General features: G+C 34.2%; 2 protein-coding genes and 1 non-coding gene across 5 annotated transcripts; 2 read left to right on the top strand and 1 right to left on the bottom strand.

Moving 5' to 3' along the window:
• Positions 1–11,672: 11,672 nt before the first annotated feature.
• On the top strand, positions 11,673–16,439 carry LOC120342752 (heparan sulfate glucosamine 3-O-sulfotransferase 5-like). 2 transcript variants are annotated; one of them, XM_078111061.1, is made up of 6 exons: positions 11,673–11,860; positions 12,311–12,530; positions 12,762–12,820; positions 13,826–13,989; positions 14,766–14,940; positions 15,712–16,439. In XM_078111061.1, exons 2-6 carry the CDS (start codon positions 12,314–12,316, stop codon positions 16,255–16,257), a joined length of 1,161 nt encoding a protein of 386 aa, XP_077967187.1. In that variant the 5' UTR covers positions 11,673–11,860; positions 12,311–12,313; the 3' UTR covers positions 16,258–16,439. The 2 variants fall into 2 exon arrangements, with proteins under 2 accessions (XP_077967187.1, XP_039267652.2); XM_039411718.2 differs by having other exon boundaries at positions 11,679–11,860; positions 15,724–16,439.
• LOC120342751 (heparan sulfate glucosamine 3-O-sulfotransferase 6-like) lies at positions 16,287–23,934 on the bottom strand. 2 transcript variants are annotated; one of them, XM_039411716.2, is made up of 6 exons: positions 23,667–23,934; positions 20,811–20,982; positions 20,553–20,620; positions 18,236–18,402; positions 17,257–17,431; positions 16,287–16,953 (listed from the first exon to the last, which is right to left on the bottom strand). In XM_039411716.2, the coding sequence occupies exons 2-6, from the start codon at positions 20,944–20,946 to the stop codon at positions 16,393–16,395; spliced, it is 1,107 nt and encodes a 368-aa protein (XP_039267650.2). In that variant the 5' UTR covers positions 20,947–20,982; positions 23,667–23,934; the 3' UTR covers positions 16,287–16,392. The 2 variants fall into 2 exon arrangements, with proteins under 2 accessions (XP_039267650.2, XP_039267649.2); XM_039411715.2 differs by having other exon boundaries at positions 20,815–20,982; positions 23,667–23,933.
• A 1,426-nt stretch (positions 23,935–25,360) lies between these two features.
• Positions 25,361–25,442, top strand: Trnal-aag (transfer RNA leucine (anticodon AAG)). The gene has a single exon. It is a non-coding gene; the product is annotated as a tRNA-Leu (tRNA).
• Positions 25,443–26,192: the final 750 nt, after the last annotated feature.

A 26,192-nucleotide genomic window follows, 5' to 3' on the forward strand; every position in this document is an offset into this window, starting at 1 on the left:
ACGTAAAATAATTGTTTCCTTCTTTCGTGCGACGTAAAGAGAGAGATAAGTGAAAAACGAGAAAGATATTGAATTATGACCCCACACGTATTATCAAATCGCTCAACCTGCATCATATTCCCCTCGTTCGCTTTCCTTTCAAGAATTAATGACACACCAATTATATTAACTGTATGGATATTTAATTACCCGGTTTATGTTTCGACAAATGACAAACGTCCTTTCAAACATTAACATGTCGTCTCTCGTCACGGTGACCGTAACACGATTCACGACCTTCTGGAAAATGATGTTCTAATCACCATAATTGTTATTCGTTGAACATTTTCCTCTAAAAGGTATGGTCTCTAATTGCTTCGTGTGCGCAAGTTCACCAAATAATTGCCAACGTTTCTATTTATACCTTTGTCCAACTTAGTTATTATATTTATACTAATCGTGTAATACGGAATACAAGAAGTTAATCATTCCAGTACAAATTGAAGAACAATAATGTATGATGGCTTCTATACTGACCGTATAATCTTTCATTATTATGGTGTTTAAAAAGTCGTTTTGTTTTAATTTACTTCCCGAACATAACATAAAGACATTTACGATAAGATTAATGTTGTTTTTGTTTTTAATCCTTCAAAAGTTTTTCACAAACAGTCTCTCTTTGCTAAAACATAAACATTTGGAATATATATCTAAACCACAAACAGTTGAACGCCAAGTTTAGAACCCTGTACGACACGTTGAATAAAATTAAAATGTTTAAAAATAAAGTTATCATGGAAGGTTCTATTCTTGAATTAAATTTGTATCTGAGGTCGACAATCTGTCCTTTTAACATTAAACAGGAAATTTTTAATTAGTATCCAACGGACGCTGCTTTGGTCATGTAAACTTAATGCACGATTTTTTAGGGTGTCGTTATCATTTGTTGACAATTCAAAATATATATAATATCAAGGGCTTGTGATAAGTGGTTCGACAGTATCAAATAATCAAGCAATATTCATTCATAGACAAGTGAAATAATGTTGTGGACTATATTTAAAATCGTAAGATATCCAAAAAATAAATATGTAACAGAATTCCAATAGCGCATGAGAATACGGAGTTGAGTATTTGATTAAAATTAATTTAAAAAAACTAGTTTTCAAAGATAGAAAATAAGGTTGCTGAAAACTAGACTATACGCATGCTTGAATAGTCAATATCCATTCAAAAAAATTACTTGCATGTGATTTTTTTTTTAAGCATATCGTAAAATTCCATATATTTTCAACTTACTTGTACCAAGTTTCAAAGTCCCTTCAAATTTGACGAGTGCACCTTATTTAAAACTCAAGTTATTCATATGAACATAACATTATAATTCACCTCCACATGAACTGACATTACAAACATTTTTGTGTATTAGCTCATTCAATTGTTACGTATACAAATCATTTTATGTTCGCATGTCAGGGAAGATAAATTTAATTACACACAACCGAGTGAGTTTTATCGCTCAACTACACCTGATACATAATTTGTTCATGCTTGACAACGACTAAACATATATCATAATGATCGCATGCCAAACGTCAAATAATTTCAGTTGCAATTATAAAACAAAATGGCGTGTCCGTTTTCTTTTATGACCGCGACATACATTTATGACGTAATACGCTGGATATTAATTAAGGTAAATGGGACCCACCTGTTTACTATTCACACTAATGTTTATTAGATATTTAGTTTTTTTCATGATTGACCAAATCTAAACCATGCTTGATTTGATACCAATTACTTCAAAATTTATAATTAGTAAATTCGAACATGGAAAGTACTTGTTAATCTCTTTCCTGCTTCGTAAAATTTAACTTTTATTGTTGATGGGAAATAACTTAGGCGGCGTTTTCAAACGGTTTTATAATTTGACTTTAATTATTTTGAAACAATAAAATTAAAATATAAATCATAAAAATAATAGTTTCCAATATTAAATATGTCACTACTTGCCACACTGGTTCTCTTTAAAGCTTCAAAAATCTTCAATTACCAAATTTGTCTCGTCGTTAACGGTTTACAATGTTTCAAATCGTGGTAATAAATCGAGTCTCTGGAATGTAATATAGCTTCACAGCATCTATAGTCAAATGTGTGTATTATACATGTTGTGCCCTAATCAATTGTAAGTTCAAAACCGACTAGTAAGTATTATGCACTTCTATATTACCTACGAGGAATGCAGTAATTGCAACGCTTTAGTTGCATATACACATGTGATTTATATTGGCAAAATAATTTCAATTATATTGGAACTTTTTCTTCTAATCAAAATCCAGATTCTTCAAAATGACAAATTTTGTTTTATCTTCAATGTCGAAACTATGACGAAATTATTTGTCAAGTGAGGAAGATAACACAGTTAATAAAACTAACATTATTTTCGAAATTTCGCTACTACGAGTTTTCAATGCGGTAATACTTTTGTATATATATATATAATATGATTAGCGGAAACAATTTTCTTTGTATAAATCAGGATGAATCAGAAGTAATATAATAACATCTTTCCTTTGTGAATGATTTCAGAATAAACTTGATTTAATGCAATTATTAATCGAATGCAATTGTTATGCATCTACAATAAAATATATCACGCTTTGACGTAACGTAGCCAACGCGATTTTAAAGCCGAATCTTAGAACGCAACACCACGCATTAAGTTCAATTCAATACATAGTAAAACATCGCATACAAGTTTCAAAGCCTTTTCTGATAAACGTAATAGTTTCGTAGTATCGTGTTAACATTTCCTACTCAATTATATAGCACGATTCATATAGAACCGACGAATTTGGATATGACGCATCATTCCATTTGAACATTTTTCTATGTTCAATGTATGAGGCCACAATATAAGCAATTTTTCAACCATACCCATTTTTGATGATAGAAGACAAACCTTGATCATAATTCTATACTCACTATAAGTACTACAAATTCATTTGTCTGCCGTAAAAAATAGTTATTTCATAAATATTCGGCATAAAACAAAACACTAGTTTTCGGACATGATTTTAGTTGTTTACTGAAAATTTAGTGTACAATTACTAGCGTTGTCATATAAAATCAAAATAAAACAATTTCTATTATTTATTATTGTTACTATTTTGATATAGTACATTGTAAAAGATATATACACTTAATTCCACAATAGTTTGAGGAAAAATTCTAATAACAGAGAACCAACCAAGGCTACCCCGCGAGGTTCGTTCCTTTGCGTTTTTCAATTCTCAGTATTTAGTTAAAATCCATTTAATTGATTTTCCTGTCTCTTAGGAAAATAGTTTTAATAATTAGTTAGTTATAACTGCGGTATAATAAGCCGAAATAGGATAAATATTCATAATTCATCGTCATAATATTTTAATTTCCTAATCGTCAGAATATCGAGCAATTATACAGATTCAGTATTTTATGGAAGAGGAATTGAAGATATTTCGTCTTTTTGGAAATAATTAAAATTATTATTACATTTTAGCAAAAATTAAATAGGCTTTTCCTTTAATATCCCATTCCTTAAGCGTATAGACTGTAATTATGTTGGCAATGCAAGTTGGAGACCTTGATTGGACTTTGAAGAGCCAACCAGATTGTTATTTATGTTCGTAGTTTTCACAAAAGAAAGACATATTTAATAAAAACTTGAAACTTTAATCTGAATCGCCTATATTGTTCTCATCAAAATCTTCCATAAAATCTGGTTTTCGATAATAAAAAAGATATATACATGCAGACAGATTCGTTTCTACAACTAACTCTTTCGTTTCTTATGATCATAAGAATGCTTGAATCCAATTAGTTACACTTTATAACACGAACCCCCAAAACGGTAACTTTACTTCAAATTAAATCATATGTATGGAACTTCCAACTCATGATAAGGTAAAATGTGCTTTTCCTCCACATCGTAACCATTACAGTTTTTCTCCATTGCTATTGATTTTATACTTTCGGAATATCCAAGTTGCTTTCTTTATATTTTAAATATAAATACTGATTTGGGTCTTTTAACTTGAAGAAAACTGCCAAAGACTGTTGTCTATTTTAGCCATTTGACAATTATACAACATACATGTTGTACTCGACATGCATTTTCTATAAATAACCCGCAACGCGTTTGCAAAACACATAAATTCTCTAGTATCGGATCTTTTGCAACGTAAGAAAACCACGAATGAAAGATATGTAATGACGAAAATTTATTTTTAAGTGATTATCCGTACCAGTCTCCGCTTGCCTGAATATGTTATTCGTCTGTTTCTGTCAAAGCAAACAAACTTTTTCGGAGATGTCTCTCACGATCTTGAAAATGTCTTGTTAGTTAAAATGCTTATCAGATGGCACTTGATAGGAAGGTCTCTAGAATGAACGATTAAACAGCTTTAGGCGATGTTTTATTTCTGATTTGAAACTGATTAAAACTGAGACACTTTCGGTGAAAAGGTTTAATAGTTTACTCCAATGGTTTGCATCATCGTATAATATACAAGCGTTGCTTTGATAATATGTAACTGCAGTTTCACGGCATTGTTTTGTTTTTTCAGCCAATAAGATATTTCTTCAGTGCTATCTGTGAACTGCAATTATTATATTTAAGACAATGATGAGGAGTTATATTTGATAGTAATTTTTTATCCTCAATAGCCAAATTTCGTTCTCAGATTTAAGTATATGTAAACACATATTTTATGGTATTTTTTTCCTATGGCATTGCTATGGTTTACGGGATTACAGTGCTTAATTTGCATGGAAGATTCATTTAGGATTCCCAAAGCCAATTTTCATATATTTCACAGTCCTTCTTTACTACACGCATTGTAAATCAGGTGTAATCTGAAAATCATAAAAAATGAATCTGAGCACATAATTATCATCAACTAAACAAATGTATGGCAAATGGAAATAGAATGCCCTGATTGTTATATATATATATAAATTATAATATCAAAGGCGTGTCGCTTGTCGAGTGTTGTGAATTTGACGTATACAGATTACCGATCTGATATGATCATCGCTATGAGCGTTAATCGATTCCGCATGTACCCACTTCCGGTGTATTAGACATTTGTTTGTCAATTTCATCAACCATGGACAGTCTTGTACAATTTAAGTATGAAAAAATTTGAACTGCAAAAAATGAAAATTTTGTAGGCAAAAAATCCAGTCGGAAGTAAGCCAAACAAAACATTACTGTTGTTAAACCTGGCGTGCAGTTGAACGGATTCAATTCATTTGATCAAAAATGAAGACTAGTGAAGTTGAATAAGTTTAAACATCGATTTTGTTATGACGAAAAAAGCTTTTCACGTAGTTATTGTCATAGAAAATTCCTGACTAGTCAGTGGCGTATCTAGTCTAGAGTATGGCAACAATGACTCGTACCATGGGCGCTGTTTGGATGGGGCGCAAAAAGTTCGAAACCTTCTAATAAACTAATTTAATATTGAAAATGAATGGAACTCGTTCTTTTACCTAAATAATAACGTATAGGAATGCATTTTAACAACTGTTAATAAAAATTGTCAACTAACGATCAAGGAGCGCATATTTAAACTTTGCCATAGACGCTATTTCACGTTGATTGCCAATATGCCCAGTACAATGCATTCGAAATTGCTTCTTGGCGAACGACTGGGTATAAAACAGATCCATTAAATCGCGATAAAATTTACTGAAAATTTGGTATCAAATCAAAGTATCAATGACCCCTTAATTGTATTGTTCTACAATAACAAGACAATGATGGCGCATCAATGGTATTGTGTTCACACAGAATCATGTTACAAAAAAAATAATATAAAGAAGTTTGGAGCAAAACCATCAAACCGAAAAATCATTTTCAAGTTGGTGCAAAGAAAAATCGTAGTAAGCTATATGATAATTAATCTATTTTTACTTTGAAAACAGTGGACACCAGGTTTTTTATAATTTGATCTTTCTGATTTTGTGACGTAGGTAAAATAAAGACTAAAATTATTCTAGATAAAATCACTGTTGTCAGCATATGGACCGAAACAGCTATAAATCTTTCTTGTGATGACACTTATAAAATTATTATGGTTCTATGCTGCCAATAACTCCACTCAAATTTGAGTTCGTATAGATGTCACAAAAAGGATTGTTAGTTGAGTTTACTTCTACGTCATTATACCATGAGTATTAAAAGCCAACAGCTAGGCTTGGGTTTTAATATGCAATTCCAATAAAGCTAGATCCGCCTTAACCACTAATCCATTTATTAAGTGCCTTTCTCCGACATACTCGTACAACATTTTGCGGTTTCTCCGGCACTTTTTTGTGAATTGAGGTATTTTGGCCCTAATTGTTTTATTTTAGAAAACGATTATGATTTATTTAGTGATAGGGTTCACTTGAGTTGAAAATATCAAACGATATCAGGGAATTTCAAGTGGACGCTACAACCTGTGAAATGGTAATTAATTGATTGAAATGAGATTAGGTGTTATTCAAGAAATTGGCCACACTTTTACTCTTGAGATGATAGAGATTATGCCTCGCCCGGAGGCTAATAGAAGACGCTTGCTAATTGTTAAATAGTTCTAACGTATCAACTGTTTATCCAATGTAATGTCAATTTTAAAGATTTGTCGATTAAAGTGTCAAGAAGGGTGCAGCAATTGTTTACTTTGAATTAAATATTATGGTCTTAACTTCACACACACTTTAAAATAAAATATTGAAACAAAAATTATTCGTATAACTTTCTGGGGAAGAGCAAGAACGAAAAGTCAAAATACTAGATGAAAATATTTCACATATCAGAAAAAAAGTTTCATTTTAATTTTCGAATTTTTTGATTGAAAACCGGAACTTTTGTCCAATGTTTGTGATTTTTTAAACTTATAATAAATAACAAAATTTGCATAGCATTATGAATTCACTAAATTTTTGATCAATGGGAATTTCGCGATAATATTGCAAAACGTATTGCAAACGTATTGTTCTGTTGGTTTGATAGCTACTCAATGCTGCCACTAGTGGTCGGTTGTTGGTTTGGTTGACAACTTTACGTTGAATTTATCGTTGAATTATGAATTGTAAATGTACCGATATCACGATGTTAAATTTCCGATCCAATACTAATGAAAATGCGCCAATATCCCTACCAGTACGCTGGTATTTTGATACCGATATTCCAATAATAGGAAATTAACATCAATGTATGTACAATGTCCTTTAGTGTACGGAAAAGACGTGATAAAATATTTGTCTGCGAATAGTATTTACAGTGAATATTATTTCAACTAGAAGAATAGATATGCCTGAAAACGAGAATGTGCAACTTCAAATCCGTATCTGTGATTCAAATACATGAATGGTGTATCACTGGACCTACTGCTAACGGTTTATCAAAATACTTGAATTATTCGCATAGTAAATTGCATTTTATTTCGTACACATGCAAAGACCGATCAGCACTTTCATCAAGCAAATTATAGCAGGTTTCATTGTACAGAGGCGCTCGATTAGAACGTGGTGAAATACACCTATTTTGCGCCTTCAAGGGCAATCACCTATTATACTAACTGTGAGGTAATTTAATGATGACGCAGTAAAGCAATGAATGCCATGTACATGATCCATCCACGGCAAAAATAGTTTCACTTGCCAATATCCGTTAATACTAACTTATGTGTCAAAACATGACCGATATTGCCTATACCTAAATTCGATACAGATACATTGGTACATCTCTCTCTTGAATATTGTAAAATGTGACTGTCTGGGGATTTTAAATCTAACCTTAAAGCGGAAAACTGCAGAAATAAGGAATCTTCAATATTCCATACATTGCTTAAGGGCGACACCAGTGCAATATATTATTGTAATACCAATTTGTGGACACATTATAAACTATTCAAACCATGCAAAAGCCGGCAGCTATTTGAAATACTTGGGTTAAAAATTATACATAAATTGTCAAAACTTGAATAATTTTCTGCATATATACATAATATCGTATCGTGTATTCTAATATCTGGAATATGAATTTTTACAAATGAATAGCGTCGCGTTTTAAATTCAAATACCTTATCACGAAAACAAAATACTGGATTCGTCACGTGCGTCATTACAGATTGACAAAAAGGGGAGTGCAAGTATACACTTTGACTGCATACATTGTTTTGTCTCAGTGCTATATATTGCTACTGTTTCTTGAAATTTATGCCAAACAATGTTTCGTTGATGATAATAAAGTATCAATAGAATAGTTCAAGTCGGAATAGTCTCAAGCATAATTCGTTAATTACTCGAATATAGAAGTTTATTTAAAATCTTCACATTTTTTCGCGTTATTAGTTAATTCGAAAAGACCGTTGGCGCGTCATCAATCAAGTTAGAGAAAGCCGATAGCCATCACGCAGCTGACTACGTACGAGTACTTGAAACAGTAGAACAGCGTTTCTCAAACTTTTTCTGCCCCGAAAGTCCGAAACACGTACGCATTTTATTTAGCCTCGCGGAACATCAAGATCCATTGAAAGGGGTGTTTTACAAAAAATTTAGCCTGTGATAAATTAAAGAGTTTGCTGTAAACTAGACAATTGAAAATTAGGCCGACGGTGAACGGTTGTCGAAAATACCGTGCTTTCCAGACTGGAACGAGGCCGCCTGTTTAGATAGCAAGGCCCGTCCGCCTGTTTGTTGTCAGTTGAGGGACCAATTTACGATCCAGAGGCGCCGAAGTACGACCGAGATCGCCATGGCCACCAATTTAGTCACAATTCCTATTCCTGTCCCGCGGAACACTTCGAAGAAGATCGCGGAACATCATCCGCACAGTGAGTTATGCGGCAATCAGTAAACAACTGATATGAGTCTCAATTTTGCATTTGCCGTCAACTGTGTTTTTCTTTGTGTAGCTAAATATTTATACTTTTCTACTCAAAATTATGGTTCTTTTGTACAAAGCCCCCGCCGACGCTCAAAAATGATAAAATTAGTAATTATTCAGTTAGGGTTAGTGTGGAATGCAGATTTGGGCTGGAAATTCAAAAATTTTAAATCATTAATTAGTAATTAATATTTAGTAATTTGTTATTTAAAAAGGTGGCGGGTTTGTTTTTCTCAAATCGTTAGGGATTTATACAAAATATCCAAAACTAGTTAAGGTGTTAAAGGAAGACTATGGTGGCCTATCGTTGTCACGCGTAAAATTGAAAAAATATAATGGAAAATAAAATAAATAACTTAAAATAAAATAAAAAAATAGTTGTAAAAAAACCTAAAAAAAAAATGAAAAAAAAAAAAATAAAATGCAAAAAAAAAAATTAAAAATAAAAACGAAAATAAAATAAAAACGGAATAAAAAAAGCAAAGAAAAAAATTGGAAAAAAAAAAACGTGAATAAAAAGGTTGACCACGATGGGCCGCCTCGTGGCCCATCGTTGTCACGCGTTTTTATTTCGAGAATATTTGCTTCGGCTTGGGACCAACGTTGTCATGCATAATCCAACGCGCACAAACGATGTTTCCTGGGTTTCTAACTCATTAGTGATTTTCTTGAACAATATTCAATAAATTTAATATGCAGATGTTCTATTAATTTTCCATGATACAAGTTCAACTAAAAGTAATATGTATATATTTAAAATAATGATAAGAGAATATAGAATTAAATACGAGAATTCGAGAAATTTGTTTTTACGTGTAGAAGGTAATTGAATTGGAGAATGCTGCTTAAATGCTCAGTTGTCCGGACACTCGTGCGATACCGTCTGATCGCACCCGGTACCCAGAATACAGTCACTCATGAAACGAGTGGGAGATACGGATAGTTTATCTCTAGAAGAATATGGTGAATCGAGGGATGGATTGAAATAAATGGTTGAGCCCCCGCGATTTATCATTCGTCTGGATCGGTACGTTACGGCTGCACGGTATGCCTGTACGTACAACCCAGTGGCGTAGCATCCACCCCCGCAACCCCCGCGGTCGCGGGGGGCCCACAGCGTAATAGGGCCCAAGCGGTTAGAATTTAAAAATTTAAGCCGCAAAACCAAAGGCTGCATTGCAAAACCAGTAATGCACATCTTATAACGTTGATGTTAGTTCTGCTCAAATCGTTTTGTTACGTAACAATGCCAGGGAGTCGTCGATTTTCGGCGTCTTGGGGTTTGATCGCACCGGCAAAATTACGAAGGCTGTCAGAATTACGTCGAAACCAAAACCTCTCAGTGGCACACAGAAACGCAGAAAAAGGGCAGAAGAGGAAGCACGTATGAAAAAAATCAAAGTAACCAAGATAAACGGCAAATTTTAGGTTACCATTGCCTTTTAATAGCGACATGTTATGCTTTTTGACGAAATAAAAAAAGCGTTGTTTTAGCTTATGTCCGAGAGTTTTTAGGGTCATTTCCACGAAATATTTTTGCGGGGGGGCCCACGAGAGTCGTGCTACGCCACTGGTACAACCTGTAACTGGCTGCGCCCAATCCATCCCTCGATTCACTATATTCTACTGGCTAGACTATCCGTATCTCCCATTCGTTTCATGAGTGATTGCATGGGTACAGGTACGGTCAGACGGTACCGGTATCGCGAGAGTGTCCGGACAACTGAGCAGTTGAGCAGCATTCTCCAATTCAATTACCTTCTACACGTAAAAACAAATTTCCCGAATTTTCGTACTCAATTTTATATTCTATATCTATTATCATTAATATATATATATTACTTCTAGTTGAACTTGTATTTATTGTTTTTTGGGCCACCATAGAAGATTATTTAGCTAAGGGATATTAAAAAAAATTGATATTAAAAACACATAATAGTAGAATTATTGTTCTTCTTTTTTTTGCCTTTACCAAAGCGATACCATCGTATACCGCAAAACGTGTTTTTCAAAAGGTTTCAACATCAATAAAAAGTACGGGCAAACTCGGCCCTAACTATTACACCTAATTATATTTCGCCTCCAGGTAAAAAAAAAACATAGCATTTAGGGCGAGAGATTGTACGTATTAACTGGACATGCTTATTTTGTATGTTCGAAACGGGATCACAGCACATTGCATCATATTTGTGTTTTGTACATAAACGCACTTGACATTGTTAAAAAAAATGTAGAAGATCGTACACAACTGAGAAGTGTTTTTAGAAGGTGCGCTTCATTAATTAAGTCAAAGCACTAATTGGTATCCATGACTGGCGTTGTCGGTAATGACATTTACTTTTTGTCGTAGTTGATTTGCGGTATATAGATAGTTAGTTCGTATGACATTTTTCAACGCCAGGAATGATAGGCTTTCTAATAAAGAAGGATTATATATATTGAAGATTATTAACGTCTCGTATGAAAGGTTTGTGGTAAGCTATATTCCTTTCAACACAACTTCAAACTAGGCTTGGGCGACACTTTTATCTAACATTTGAACTTCGGGCCGGTTAGATGCAGACGATAAAATATTTCAAGAATGCAACGTTGTATCAACCTATGTCATTATTCTGAATCATAGGCTACATGTAGGCATATATATATATGCAAATTCTGATCAAATATAGATCCGCATTAAAGTTAATCGTGCAGAACAGGAAGGTGAAATATCAGCCAAGTTTACGTCAATATTGTAACTCAATACTACCCATTGCCCGCGGGAGTGAACGGTAAAAACTCTGATAGTTTGTTTAAATGTGATATTGTTCGTAACATTGATTTGTTCACGATAATTTAGAACTATCCCTTATTCCTATTCAGAAATGTATTTGACAGGAAGGAAGCTATAAGATGAGGTTTACATCATATCGAAGATTTTTGAGTATATATATGTTTTCTGAATGAGATTGTATTTTTGAGGCAAGTTATAATTTCATTTTGTGGGAGTCTGGAGTATACGCTGAAGTATACGCTTCGTTATTTAACTCCTTAAAAACTACCGCCAGCAAAGTGAAATCATGGGAAAAGTAATATTAGCATAAATTAAAGATCTTTGTAAAAACAATTTAAAGGTAGATTCAACGTCAAGAACATTTTATAAATAATAACATTGTTTCTAAATAGCGCACGTAGTTGATTCTTAACTATTTCATTTAAAATTTATAGTATATATTCACGTCAAAATGTACAATAAAGAAATAAAAAATCATATTTATTTGCGAATTATAAGGATACAAAAACATTGAATAATAGGGAGCATACGATCGGGTCACCACATATCGTTTTGCATACAAAAATATTGCATTCTAATGATTGTTTCAGCAATAAATCGAATTTAATTAAATAAAATTAACTTGTATAATTTTACAGGAAATGTTGGGCATATATAAGAAAGTACATCAAAAGCCAAAATTTGCTTTTATGAATGTCTTGGTTTTTGTGTTCGTTTCCCTTCTGTATTTTATATTTCGGAGTGAGTCGATACAAAATGTACAACGTTCGCGAAACCTAGAAAAACATGAAAACCCGGAGTCGAGTTCTTTTCTACGACAAATACATTACTTCATATGGCCGGAAAAGAAGTTAAAAGGTTGGTGATGAGTTTTAGAACTACGGTTGAATAAGTTTTACTACAACCGAACCTCGTTTATGTGAGAATAAATGCTATCCGAATGCACAACAGTTTAATTTGTCCATATAGTGTTCGAATTTTAACTAATCCCAATGCATTCATTTTAACTCCAATTTAAATATTTATGCCTTTCATTACACCGCATGGTAAAAACCAATTTAAGCTTACAATTAAATTTTTTTTTTTTAGATAAACTGAGACATCGAGCACTTACGTGGGAAACAACCATGAACAACGCTAGACAACACGTAAGCGTAATTTTAATAAACGAGTTTTCATAATACCCACGATTGCTATGTCGTATTTAATATCAGCCGGCAGGCAACAAATTTGAATATATATCAGGGGTGGCCATGACGTCGATCGCGATAGACCGGACGATCGCCACGTCTCGAGCAATCAATCGCGTCTGATGTTGACTGAATTTAATAAAATACTCTCAAAACTTGCCTTGAACCAGCGCAGTTGGATTTTTTAAAACATACAGAACTGTAGATGCGCAAAATACAATATACAAATACAGTATTTGAGTCGATTTTTATTAAAAATGCGCCCACAAGGCCTTCTTATTGGCAGCGGTGGAATTTCTGGTATGCGTGCACTTATCTGCAAATTCAGAACCCATTCGTTTTTGTGTAGGACCTTACTACCAATCAGTCGATTGCGAGCTATTTTAAAGATTGTAGTCGATCGCGTTCGAAAGCAGATTGATCACACCTAATATATATTATACAGTATATATATTACATAAAACTTTCTTTTCAGTACAGTACAACCTACACTTACCGCATCCTTTTATAAATGATGACAAAAACGAACGAAACAATATTCAACTAATATATGTACTTTTTATTCTTTGTTATTTCTTAAATTATTTTTTATTAGGTTCACAGTTTCGTTGATATATCTTCAGAAATGTAATATATTCATCCCTCAAAAATGTAAAAATATGGGAACTTTCCGGTCATTTAATTTCCGCAAACATTTATATATATATATATTCATATTTTTCGTTACTAAAAACTTCCAGAATGCAGAAAATAGTTTTGGTTAGTTGATATCACATACCAACATTGTTAGAGAAATTTAACAACACCATTCAAATCTAGGTATGCTTTTCATATTTTTGGAACTCTAAATCTAATACCAAACGCTTTGTAATATTCACAGACCGACCCCAAATCCGACGAACCTAAATAACCTTTCAGTTGAAATCAGAATAGAACTTGAATAACAACAATTTTATTTTCCAGAAACGAGAAAAGCGATATCCAGATGCGATCATTGTGGGAGCAGAAAGATGTGGATCATCAGCTTTAACTGATTTGATTCGTCTGCATCCACTCATTAAAGTAGCATCACCGATAGATTTGAAGTTTTTCACTGCAAATTATGCAAAGGGTCCACTATACTATAAGTATATATACAGTAGATATTCAAAAAAACGAGTTGTTATAATAATATCATATTAGTATAAATGCACTTTGAGCTTGTAGCCCTGAATATTTAAAGTGAGGGTACTATGGTATAATTATGTTGATTAAATGAATGCGTTTTTATTTAAATTTTATATTATTTGAAAAAGTTTTAGGCCTAAATAGACGAAACACGTAATATACAAATAATTTTGGTAGGAATATGGTATGTGGGTTTCAAATGTCTGTGTTTGATGCCCTGAAGCTATACACTCCGCGAACTTATCTTTTGATTAGTGTTGTGGTAAAATTTACGCAGTTTCCGCTACCCGCACTTTTCAGTTGTATGAGTAAATGTCTGACTCGGATCATTTTTGAATACTTCTGTAACAAAGTATGCAGGCTGTTTGAGTGCTCTGGATCTACAGTTTGAAAAAAGAGTCAGTTACACTATCGTTTTTCAACAATATCTGTCTAAAATATTTTTAAATTAAGTTTAAATATTATTCCCACTACACTGTGCTTTTATATCGTTGAAAATCCTGATATCGTCGTTATTATATGTAAATACTCATGCATCATCAGATTTTAATATTTACCTGTGCTCTATTCTATCAAAAAAGCACTCGACAAGCGGACATTCAGTCATCAAAATCGGAAATAATGCATCAGTGCGACTATCCCAGTTGGAATGCATTGTTTTCTGTTTACAAAACAAAAACTCTAGATGCCCAACGAAAGGATCATGCACTAAACTCGGTTTATTTACTAATTTCAGAGAGAAAATGCCATGGTCATCTCCGGAAGAGATCGTACTTGAGTCCTCTTCAACCTATTTCTCTTGGCCTCCAATGGCTGTTCCAAAACGAATTAAAAGCATTTTGCCAAATGTTAAAATACTTGTGTTATTGTGCGATCCTGTTCATAGAGCTAAAATAGACTTCATTGAAGAGGTAAGTTGCAATGAATTAAAAATTATGACACCAGCTCTTTTTTCTTGCACCGGTACTTTCTTTTCCAGATCCCGTTTTGAATTAATTGTGATTGTATTTTTTGAATATACCCAAAACGCTTGAGCATTTTAGTCCCCGCATATATGCAGCAGAGAAAGTCGCAAGTCTATATAAGGTTTGGGGAACATTTATTTTTTATGCAAAAATTCGAGTAGTCGATATTTAGTTTAATTTTTTCTACATCGTATTAGTTTCAAAACCTCCAACAAACCATAGCGTGCACACATACGATAATGGGTGTTTCCCTGACCCTTGACATTAGAAATACTCCGGTACTTCACCATTGCTAAATTTTCGATCTGATTTTGAGTTCATGAAAACTGGTTTACTTGTTTCATAATCATTATTCTCATTTTAAATTTAACCAGCACTTGCCTTTTAAAAGTACTATTAGCTAATTTTAGTCTGGTCTATCGCAGTTTTTTCGGGATCAATTCTTTATTGCTGCAAATAAACTAAAACTCTCTTAAAGACAAAAAAATCATTGAGTTATTTAATTTATATCCAAACTTCTGAAACATGGACGAATAGCTATCTATGTCCTATAGCAAAACCGCGATAACGAGCTATTGAAAATCTGCTAACAGTCCAATTGTTACGTCACTTATAACATCTTCTTTATTACTCAACGTTTCACAAATAAATGAACAAGGAAGGAAAGTAATTTAAAAACTTTTCAAGTGATCAACTTCAACTTGTCATTACGAATAGTTTCAATTTCAGGTGAAGAACCATAGAATCACAAAAACATCGAAATATGAGATACTCCTGGGGACATACTTGAAAAAGTTCAGTGCCGAAAAATTATCAAAATATCGCCAATGGGATGAAAAAATACAATCAATATTTTTTGATGCATTCACGGAAGAGTACAATTCACATATAATATCGTCGGGCATATATTACCATCATGTTGTCAGGTGGAAGATGGAATTTGACTCCGAGCATTTAATGTTCATTAACAGACAAGATATGCTTCAAAATACCGGCAACGAATTTGAAAAAATTCAAAAATTTCTTCAAATACCAAGTCTTATCTTCAAAGAAGATTTCGTGAAAGATAACGAAACTCGAACAAGTTGCTTTAATCCTATCTGGATGTCACAATCTCGGCCTCCTGATGTTCGTTGCCCTTTGAGGACTGAATCAAAAATACATTCGGAACAATCACAGTCATGTGTGCAATCTCTCACACAATTTTATGAACCTTACAATAGAAAATTATATAAACTGCTCGGAAATAATTATGGATGGTAAAACAAACATAAAAACTTGATGCTCAAGTTGATGCTTTACTATCACGTTAATTGTTAACAAAAGTTAGTGATGGTCCCAGAAGGATAAAGTAATCCAAAGGTTTAATAAAATTGATGATTTATATTTTCATTCAATTCATTGCCAGTTCATTTTCTTATTCAAAAACTTGAAAAGTTTTTCATTGAAAGGACGATAAAAATCTTGAAGAGATTTAATAGTTTCCGAACTAACGTTCGTCGCTTTGTTTCGAGTTCTACCTTTGCTTTTTGTGAGGCATTTTTCGTGATGATACATTTTCATGGATTTTTTAGCTTCACTAGACCATTTTGGGTTGAAACAGAAGAATCCAGTGTTTTTATTTCGCACAAAATCCTCTTTTAATAACAATTTTGGAATTTCTAGAAAATCTTGTAACTTTTCCATTTCGACGCCTGTTTGAGAAATCAAATCTTCGCCGGAAATGATATGTAATTTGTTGGCATCGAATAGCTTCGTCCATCTCTGTAAGGCGTAATAATATATTCCTGTTGTGAATATATGAGAAGGTTTATCCCTCTGATGCAAACTGTCGATATAATCGTATCCATCAGTATCTGTCTTCTGTAATATCTTTGTCAAGTTCCTCCTGTATTTATCCAAGTAACTGCTTATCATATCACCGTATAAAGTTTTTGCATGCACTCCTCCAATTATTTTCTGAAATGGTACAAAAGCGTTAAGATAACCGACTTAAACCAATTTGAATAGGAAAATAGTGTAGTCGGCATCTGCGCATCATTGAAGAATTCAGTTAATCTCTTAAACGTGCAAGGCATCTCTTAGTTACTTATTTTATATACTGATATTACCAGTGTTTACTATTAAGTACGGACCTATCATATTTGTTCAAGTTATAGGGGTTTGCAGTGTATTTCAAACAAAATAATATATGAACCAAAAGAAGTGTTTACCATACGCCTATATAATCTATTTGTTGTTGGAAGCATATGATAAACCAACCTCGTGCACATAGTCTGAAAACGTTCTGTTCACCGGATCACAAAGAACAGCAATGAGTTTAACGTCTGGTAGAGCTGCTTTAATTCTATCTGGGATATCAGCAGGTGGAAAATTGAAGTAAGCTGGAGTTTTTTCCATCACGATTTCATCGTTTGCTACTTTCGGCATCAAACTTCTGTAGTGTATAAAATGGCAAATTCATAAATTATCATATTTTCAAGATTCAATTAGTTAAAATAATGTTGACCATTTTAATTGGAAAACAAAATTACATAGACTCAGATTAACGGTACAGAAACCTGAAATACCAATAGGGCAGGATCGTAGTGATTTTAATGCGGTTGGAAGCCAATCGAAAGTTCCCTTCCAAACTCATTCGAAACCAAGAACAGATTTTCCGTAGCAATATTGAACGTTTTACGGAATTCATGAGTATGCGAATCCGTGTGTTCGAGTTTCATAATGAGTAGGCTACAAATCTTTTCAGTCCTGATATAAATGCTACATGTGTAAGCTCAAATTTACACAACACCAACTAAGAATTGCAAAAATAGTGGGAAAAATGCATATTAATTGAATATCTATGACCCACAGCCTTCTTATTCAAAATAAGAATATAATTTTCCATTCGCGTGATTGTTTTTATATATATATATATTTAGTTATATTGGAGTCATGAAAGAATTTTTCTAGAGCCGAATTGCTTTTGTTTTAATTAATATAATGTAAGGAATGTCTATATAGTATGTACTCGATTTTGAGATCTCTGTAAGTCAAGTTGGCATACTAATATATTCGCCCCGTGCGATATCCTGTAATATCAAGTCGTGCAGGTAAATTACAATCGATAAGTTGATTAATATCGAAATTTCATTGGAAATTATTCAAATTACTGAGATTGAGAATTAGTATCTGAGATTCAGATCTGTAAAATTCAAAATAAATAATGCAAAAGAAAATAATACATAAATAATCTCACCGATAATATTTTAGACCTCTCTCATATTTTTTATTGAAAAATTGAGTTTCCTTATATTGTTCGGGAACTTTGACCAAAGGATGATGCTTAAGAAATGATATCACAGCATCTGTACCGCATTTTTCAACACCAATTCCTATTACATCCGGAAATCTTCGACTTAAGTTCTGCACATAGAAAATATAATTTTTCCCACTTATTATTATGAAGAACAATGAAGCTTTTTTAAATAAATGTGGAGCAGGTCTAGTTCGAAAGTATTTCTTAAAGGTGGGTTATCACGCGAACATTTTTGTGAAAAATTTGATTCTATATATTTTTTTAATATTTTTAACGTTTACCGCTTGCATAAAGTGAACTTAGTTTTCTACTTCTAAATTTTTGAAACCCGTCTTAACGGAAACGACGAGGTTCGGAAACGACCTTTGATGACGTAGTAGTGAGAACTCAGATCAGAAATTAGCTCCCTCGCCATTGGCGAGTAAGGTGTTCAACCTCTGATTATGGCGTTTAAATCCAGTTTCTCATCGCGTAGTTCAATAAAGATTGAAACAATAATGTATTGTTAAACATAAATGCTAATGCATAAAAAGTTCTGAATGTGAGGGGATCAAGCTACGGCGTTTTATGTAATGATCGTAGGCCTACTGGTACTGACCGCCCGTCAGGCGTCAGAAGGCTTTGAAGAACTGATCCTGGAGTAAGTATTTACCACTTTATTTCGTTTATCGACTGTTTGATAAAATATCTAGTCAAAGCATGATGATACCCAGTGTCCCAGACCAGTCACACTTTTGTATGAACCAAATACAAATTGTACATTTACCAGTCTACTACCAGATAAACGTAGAATCCCAATAATGATTCAGTTTTTTTATATTCATTTCACATTATCATGCAACAAAACAATGTTATATTATGTTGAACTTTACTAAACTGTCTGGTGATATTATCCTGATCTTTTTTATGTCAGTTCTGTCAATTTAATTTGTATACTTTGTTTTCCAGTGCACACTGCTATTAGCAACACAGTCCAGCTGTTATCGATCAACTAATGGAGATTCGTGACAACACATTTATTGGCATGAATGAATTATATGAGATGCAAACTTGTAATAAAATGTTAAAAATGAATAAAAACTGATTTGAATAACTGCGTGAGGTATTGTTGTTTTGGGATGTGGGTAGGGGATGTTTGCATGGATTCCAACATAATTTTATGGGTGAAATGTGAAACGATCCTTCAACTTGGACGTCTTCTTTTAGTTCCGTGGAGAGAAATCAGAAAAGGTTACTTGCAAAAATTGTATCCATAGTTTTCTCCTTGGAGACAGATCCATCACTGTGAAATCTGCTGTAACCACCAACTACACATTCCATACGGTACAGTAGTGTTTGCGCATATACCGGTATAGTCAGATAGTCTATATATACCGAAAATATACCAAAAAGACTAGTTATAGAATCAGATAAGCAGAGTAAACACACATCAAATATAAAATCTAGATCATTTAAGACAAAAATGGCTGGTATGCGCTCTTCCACTAGAAAATATATTGCAGGAAAAGGTCCGGCACAGAACTCGAGTACGTCTTGACCTCGATTAGTTGAGTTTACTGTAATTTTTCATAATGCAATAATATTATTTAAAGATATTAGTATTGATTTAAATCACAAAAGCTTTCTCCAAATGCACCACCCAATAGAACTACTGTAGTACACGGTTCAAAATAAGTACACAGAATGCTATAATTGCCTTTGACCTAACGCGAAGTTTCGCCGACGAGTTCTCACTACTACGTCATCACATACTAATTTGCGTTCGATTTCGGCAGGGTCTACTTTTAAAAATTCGAGTCTCGCAAACGAAGTCCATTTTATGCAAACGGTAAACGCCAAAAATCTCAATAAATTATATAGAATCAAATTTGCTACAAAAATTTTTGCGTGACAACCTTTAACTGCATTGGCTTCGCAAGTTGTAAATTTCAGATCCAAATTATATTTCACAACCCAATCCAGGGTGTAATGATTGATGAATGGGGTAGTAGACTATGCTCGATCGAAAGTGTAATGTACCGTCACGGCGCTCATAATACACGCACCTATCAGTGAATGGTTGATCATGTTCGAAGTGAAACATTCTAATGGCGTACAATTCTAAATTCTCATCTAACATACGCCCATGTTGGTTAAGAAAATATAAGGTTTTTACCAATGTCTCTTGATTAAATTATTGGCATTATGGTCAGCCAGAATAGAATTATAGTATCAAGGAATAAATTCACAACGTGGCTCGCCTGAACCACAGGGTTACCTCTGTACTGCGACTGTTCACCACTGAAGCCCAAAGACCTTCCCTCTTTTTATGCTTCTCGTCCAACTCTGAATGAAAACAAAAACATGTCCGATAATCATAATTTCGGGTTGAATCGCGCTATTTTCCCCCGGCTATATAGTTCGTGCAGAATTATTATGGTGACAGCAGTTCTTTTAATTATACAGAATTCCAGTATTTGGTAATTATCTTGGTCAAATCGTGATCGCTAGCTTGGTCACAAGAGAACAATGTTACCTACTTTCTTCGCAGTCTCTTCCCATCCATCCTTCGTCGCAGTGGCATGTGTATCGCTCTTTCCATATTCGACATCTTCCTCGATTTTGGCATGGGCTAGAGCAGGGGTGGCCATCCCGTGGCTCGTGAGCCGCATGCGGCTCGTGAGCCGGCTTCAAGCGGTTCTTTTCGCCTGGGTAATATTAAGAAAAAAATACCTTGCAAACTACGTTTGATCACGTTTTGATTAAACATATTATGTTTCACCGTGCGTTCGTCTTTTATGTCGAATACGCATGAGCGCCTTGATTCACTTTACCATGCGATCGTCCATTATTACAGTCACAATCAAATTCATCGTTGTGAGGCGCGTTTATTGTACTTCAATGTCTGTATCGAAAACCAAGTTCGGCGGCAAACGCGCAGTTTACCATTTGGGTCAATTGTGAGTGCAGATAAAACGTCACAGATTACGTCGTCGACTGTTCTCTAAATTCTCTCTAGTCTCAGATGAGGCTACAACTGAGTTGAAGTTGATTGGTCTTTATGAGGGACACCGACTGAAATGCGCTTTAAGGGAAGGGACTATTGAGTTATGGAAAAGTATGCCAATGGAAAATACCCAAATGTACAACGAGCTGCGCGCTTATGATATTGTCAATGTTTGGGTGGGTCATCATACGTCTGCGAATCTTTTTTATATCCTAAAACACGTGAAATCAAAGCATTGATCTGTTCTAACCGACGACTAAGGTTCGGACTGACACCCTTGGTCTCTGATCGGCCACCCACCCCTGAGCTAGAGGAACACTCCTAATGAGTATGGTATATATCAGGGATGGCGAATCTTTTTCAATCAATGGGTCAAAAATTATATTTTTATCACTGAACAGAAGAGCGTGGGTCACAGATATTCAATCAATGTTAGTGTCTGTAAGAAACTTCTGAAATAAATTTTATAAGTTAGGTCAGGGTGGTCCAAAGTGGTTGGTCTCGCGGGCCACACTATAATTTTTGTATTATTTGCGGGCCACAATAGTGCTAAGAATTTGTAAACAGTGCCATACAAAACAAACACTTTTATTGTCCAAACACATTGGTCATTATTTGTCATTTATCAAGCTAAAACATGCAAAAAACTCATTTAAACGTGCAAAAGTTTTACTATATCTACATTCGGTGTAAGACTTCAAAATCTTCACAACAGAGGAAGTGCCATACGAAGAAAATGCCGTTTTTGTTATCATATCAAGCAAGCATTGTGATATTTTTCCTCCCGTATGTAGTCAAAAACATGTTTGAATTGGTCAGCTTTTATTTCAAACTCATGTTTGCAAAATAACTGCAGATTGATTAATTACCGATTTTTACCAAATTTGAGAAACAGAAGGGTAATTACTTTATTTTCTGGCATATAGGCAGCATTTTTTGTATTACGGTTCAGGCTGGTTGCAAAAAAACCAACCGGCAGGAATTATATTGGTCGGTCATTACATTAATATTTAGTTATCAGGCATAGTCAACCTAGGCTAATAGATTCCTTATTAGATTTTTAGTTTTCTATGAAGCCGATTTTGTTAGCATATATTCCCGGCCGAAAATATAGAAACCAGGTAACAATTTAGACTAGCCAACCACTTTATTCAATTTTGCTAGTTGCCTCAGCTAGCCCTAACACCAGTTAATTCAATGACATTAGTAACAAAAGTAACAATATGTCAGAAGATTTTTCTGGTTATTTTTATGACGAAACTGCACCAAATTCAATTTTTTGTTTACCCTTGCGCAAATGCGACGCGGGTCGCGAAAAAAGGAAGCGGCGGGCTACATGTGGCCCGCGGGCTTGGGTTTGGAGCACCCTGAGCTAGGTGTTTACTTGAGTAAACACATACCCCTTGGCAAAACCTTCCATCTTATATACATTCTGTACGTTTTAAACCTTATCTAAGGTTGTGTTTGCTCTCCTGATTTCATAATATTTTTTATTTATTTTCACCAATCATTTTATTGTTATACCGATTATGAAGTCGAAATAAACTTATACTAAGCTTCTATTGGTGTAGTTTTGGACTTTACTTATGCAGAACTTCTATCAGGGACTTATTATGGCACTCGCAAAGTAGCATGTAGTTCTCGTATGTCTCGTAGTCTGCAGATGCACTTCCGAAAGAGACAAGACGTTGCAAGAAATGAACAGATCAATTGCATTGTTATGTCATGAAAACGATATCAGAGCTAAAACTGAATAACGCCGCGTCCAAGATTAGAGGTTTTGAAACTTAACGGCCCGAAAATTAACAATTTGAATATAAGCTATCGCAACCCTGACTGCCCAACTGACGGTAAATTATAATAGTTTATTGTTAGAAAAATTTAAGGCAGGTTTTATCAATTTTCATCACTGATATGTTATCATTTTATTCGCGCCTCGGCGGGTCACGAATAAAACGCGATGTTTCACTTTGTGCCCCGCGGGTCAGTGGTTCGCCATCCCTGGTATATATGTTAGATGAAATTCAGTTAATGCATGATATGGATATTACCGTTTATTACTCATTACTAGAACGTTTATTACTAGAATTTTTTACACACGTTGAATATTTCACGAAAAATTGCATTCGGAGTAAAGCTTTCTGTAAGTAAAGCAATGCCTTTGGCTTTATAATCTTATTCTGATTCAGCGATCATTAACAAGTTTGAAACACAAAAGTACAATGATAGAAATTCGATAGTATGATATAATGTATCCCAAATTTACCAACATTGTTTAGATTTTTTTTCGTTCAAATTTAGACTGCACATCACCCAGCTAAACAATATACAACCTCTCTAAGTTGAAGCAAAAAAATGGGAGTGAAATATAATGAATTTTGTTACCTTTTACATCATCTGAGTCCAAGTTCGATGTAACAGCAATCTGATTCAGCATACTAGATTCAGTAGACCGAGGCAGTATGTTTTGTTGTTGAAATTCATTGATAGAAATATTTTTGTCTTCGTCGCGGACCAGGTACACAATGCAAAAGCATGCAATGACAATAACCACTAATTTGGCTATTTTAAATTTCCATTTCATTACGATATATACTTATTTTCTAAACCAGTCAAGCTGCTGTAATATAACTTTGATTTACTATCAACCGCCGTGTCCAGACAAGTATTTACTCCAGTGTTGCGTTTGTACCCTCGGGGTAATGTGTTATATTCTATTGAATTGGACTGAATCCAGCGGCATTATACTAAGAAAAGAATAACTTATTGCAACTTTACTCATGAAAGATTTTGGCTGTATATATATATATATATATTTTAATGTTTTGACTCCATATTAAATGAGTGGAACAAAATAATCTTTTGCAAAATTTTTAACCAAACAGACATGGGAACTGTGGCTGAATAGTCAAGTTCTATATTAAATACAGATTCGGGACTGATTCTATACTCACATACTCAGTTATTGTACCATTTTGCGTTCCCGGCCTTTTACAAGCGAGATTACTTTCGTCATATTCGATACATGTTGTACGACTTGGCTAAATTTAGTGGCCAAAGACAAGGCCCATATTATAATTCTGTGTGTTTTATTTTTTTGCACCATTTAACGCAATTGACGAAATGCTTGTATCTAACCAATAATCAGACAGCAATATTAATTAACAGTCGAAATTAAATTTTCTAAGGTCTTTATATTGTAAATTTGTACCTCATGTGAATCTTTCACATGTATCACACTTGGCTGTTGAACATAGACGTCGGCTTTTACAGCCTTTGCAAGATAGTATGCCAACCATACGAAACCACATTAAAGGTAATTCGAACGCAGAGCATTATGTATTTTTTTCGCATTCCTTCAAATATTTTTAAATTCCAACAACATTCTCCTCGTACATTTGAATATGAAATCGTGCTGGAATTAATCATATATTTTGGAAATGAATTGGACTAAGACCTTGTTCAAGGCAAATAAAATGCGCTATTAGCAGTAAGTGGTTAAACCGTAAATATATACTACTACGTTAAACGCATTGAAGTCCACAGTAACCAACCTGATGTACTTGCTACAGTACCATGTAAAATATATGCAGTTTTCACGACAAAATGCTAATCTGATGTGAAATACAGTATTAGGTTTTTGATTTATCTATCTCTTTGTGAAAAGCCCAATATTATTTGCCTTCCGGTGAGAGTGAAAAAATGTGGCCGTTGTTATGCATTTTTGGAGAGGTTTCGCACTATGAGAAGTAGCGTATGTATCTACTCAATAGGCTTCAAATTTTTCAGGGTGCAGTGTTAATGTCATGGGGAAGCAAACACGGAGCAATCTAACAGTGTAATTATGTGATGTTAAAACTTTCACTACAAAAAGTCGTATGTCAGTGTATTTGAATATAGTATTGAATATAATACTGGTTTTGCGTGAGTAAGCTGCAGTCGAGTATGTTTTCTATTTACATTCTCTCTAACAAATCTTACAATTTTATCGTCGGAAAGCCTACCGTCTCGTTGTTGTAACGGAAAGAGCGATCAACTCTCGTTCTATATATTCCTTCGAGAGCGCTTATGCCGGCCGTGGTAGCGTGGCCGAGCGGTCTAAGGCGCTGGTTTAAGGCACCAGTCATTTCGATGGCGTGGGTTCGAATCCCACCGCTGCCAGATTTTTAGCGGCAAGTTTTTTCGTAAAATTTATTTAAATTAGTCTCCCACCCGAAATGAAAAAAATTCAAAAGCGATAGCCAACCGTATTCGAAAAGCTTCATTTACTTGAAATTGTGATTCAAATGTGGTGCCCTGCCTCTTTCAAGAATACTGGGGTCTCGTACCTAACGTACTTTTAGTGGGCGTAGCATAACAATTTTTTGATATGTCAATCCTCACCCCCATCTGACTACGCCATCCAAAAATAAATCACTACGACATCACAAACACGTCATAGAGCTTGCCAAATATACGCACGATCGATCGAAATGGCATTGGCGCCGACGATAAAGAAAGAACTGACTGACGTTATCGATCTCTCTCCTAATGGAATCGTTGCGACGAGAAAACGAGAGAAATAACTGTTCGATTTCGGGTGCTCGTTTGCGCGTCTTGCTTGGATGGCAGTTCGTATAGTTTGAAGGGCTCTATTACGTCACTGTGACGTCGTAATGAGGTAAATTTTGGATGGTGTAGTCAGGTGGGGGTAGGATTGATAAGTAAAAAAATTGTCATGCTACGCCCACTAGAAGTATGTTAGATACGAAACTACATGAGACCCGAATACTGTTCCTCAAGATATCAATCCTCAACTGAGGCGTAGCCAGAATATTTTGCGCCCGGGGCAAACTACAAAATTGGCGCCCCGATAGCCACGTTTAATCATATATTTTCTATTACATTTAATTGTATATGTAAAAACAATTT

This window comes from Styela clava, chromosome 3 (assembly GCF_964204865.1).
Source record: "Styela clava chromosome 3, kaStyClav1.hap1.2, whole genome shotgun sequence".
Lineage (NCBI taxonomy): Eukaryota > Metazoa > Chordata > Ascidiacea > Stolidobranchia > Styelidae > Styela > Styela clava.

Bases quoted from the DNA above. Each gene is read 5' to 3' on its own strand.
- LOC120342752 (XM_078111061.1), top strand. From the start codon at position 12,314: ATGTTGGGCATATATAAGAAAGTACATCAAAAGCCAAAATTTGCTTTT. The intron at 12,821-13,825 runs GTAAGCGTAATT...TTTATTTTCCAG, and splicing joins TGAACAACGCTAGACAACAC to AAACGAGAAAAGCGATATCC. The intron at 13,990-14,765 runs GTATATATACAG...TACTAATTTCAG, and splicing joins AAGGGTCCACTATACTATAA to AGAGAAAATGCCATGGTCAT.
- LOC120342751 (XM_039411715.2), bottom strand. From the start codon at position 23,865: ATGAAATGGAAATTTAAAATAGCCAAATTAGTGGTTATTGTCATTGCA. The intron at 20,983-23,666 runs GTAACAAAATTC...AATATTACCCAG, and splicing joins GGACTCAGATGATGTAAAAG to GCGAAAAGAACCGCTTGAAG. The intron at 17,432-18,235 runs GTGAGATTATTT...TATACACTACAG, and splicing joins AGAGGTCTAAAATATTATCG to AAGTTTGATGCCGAAAGTAG.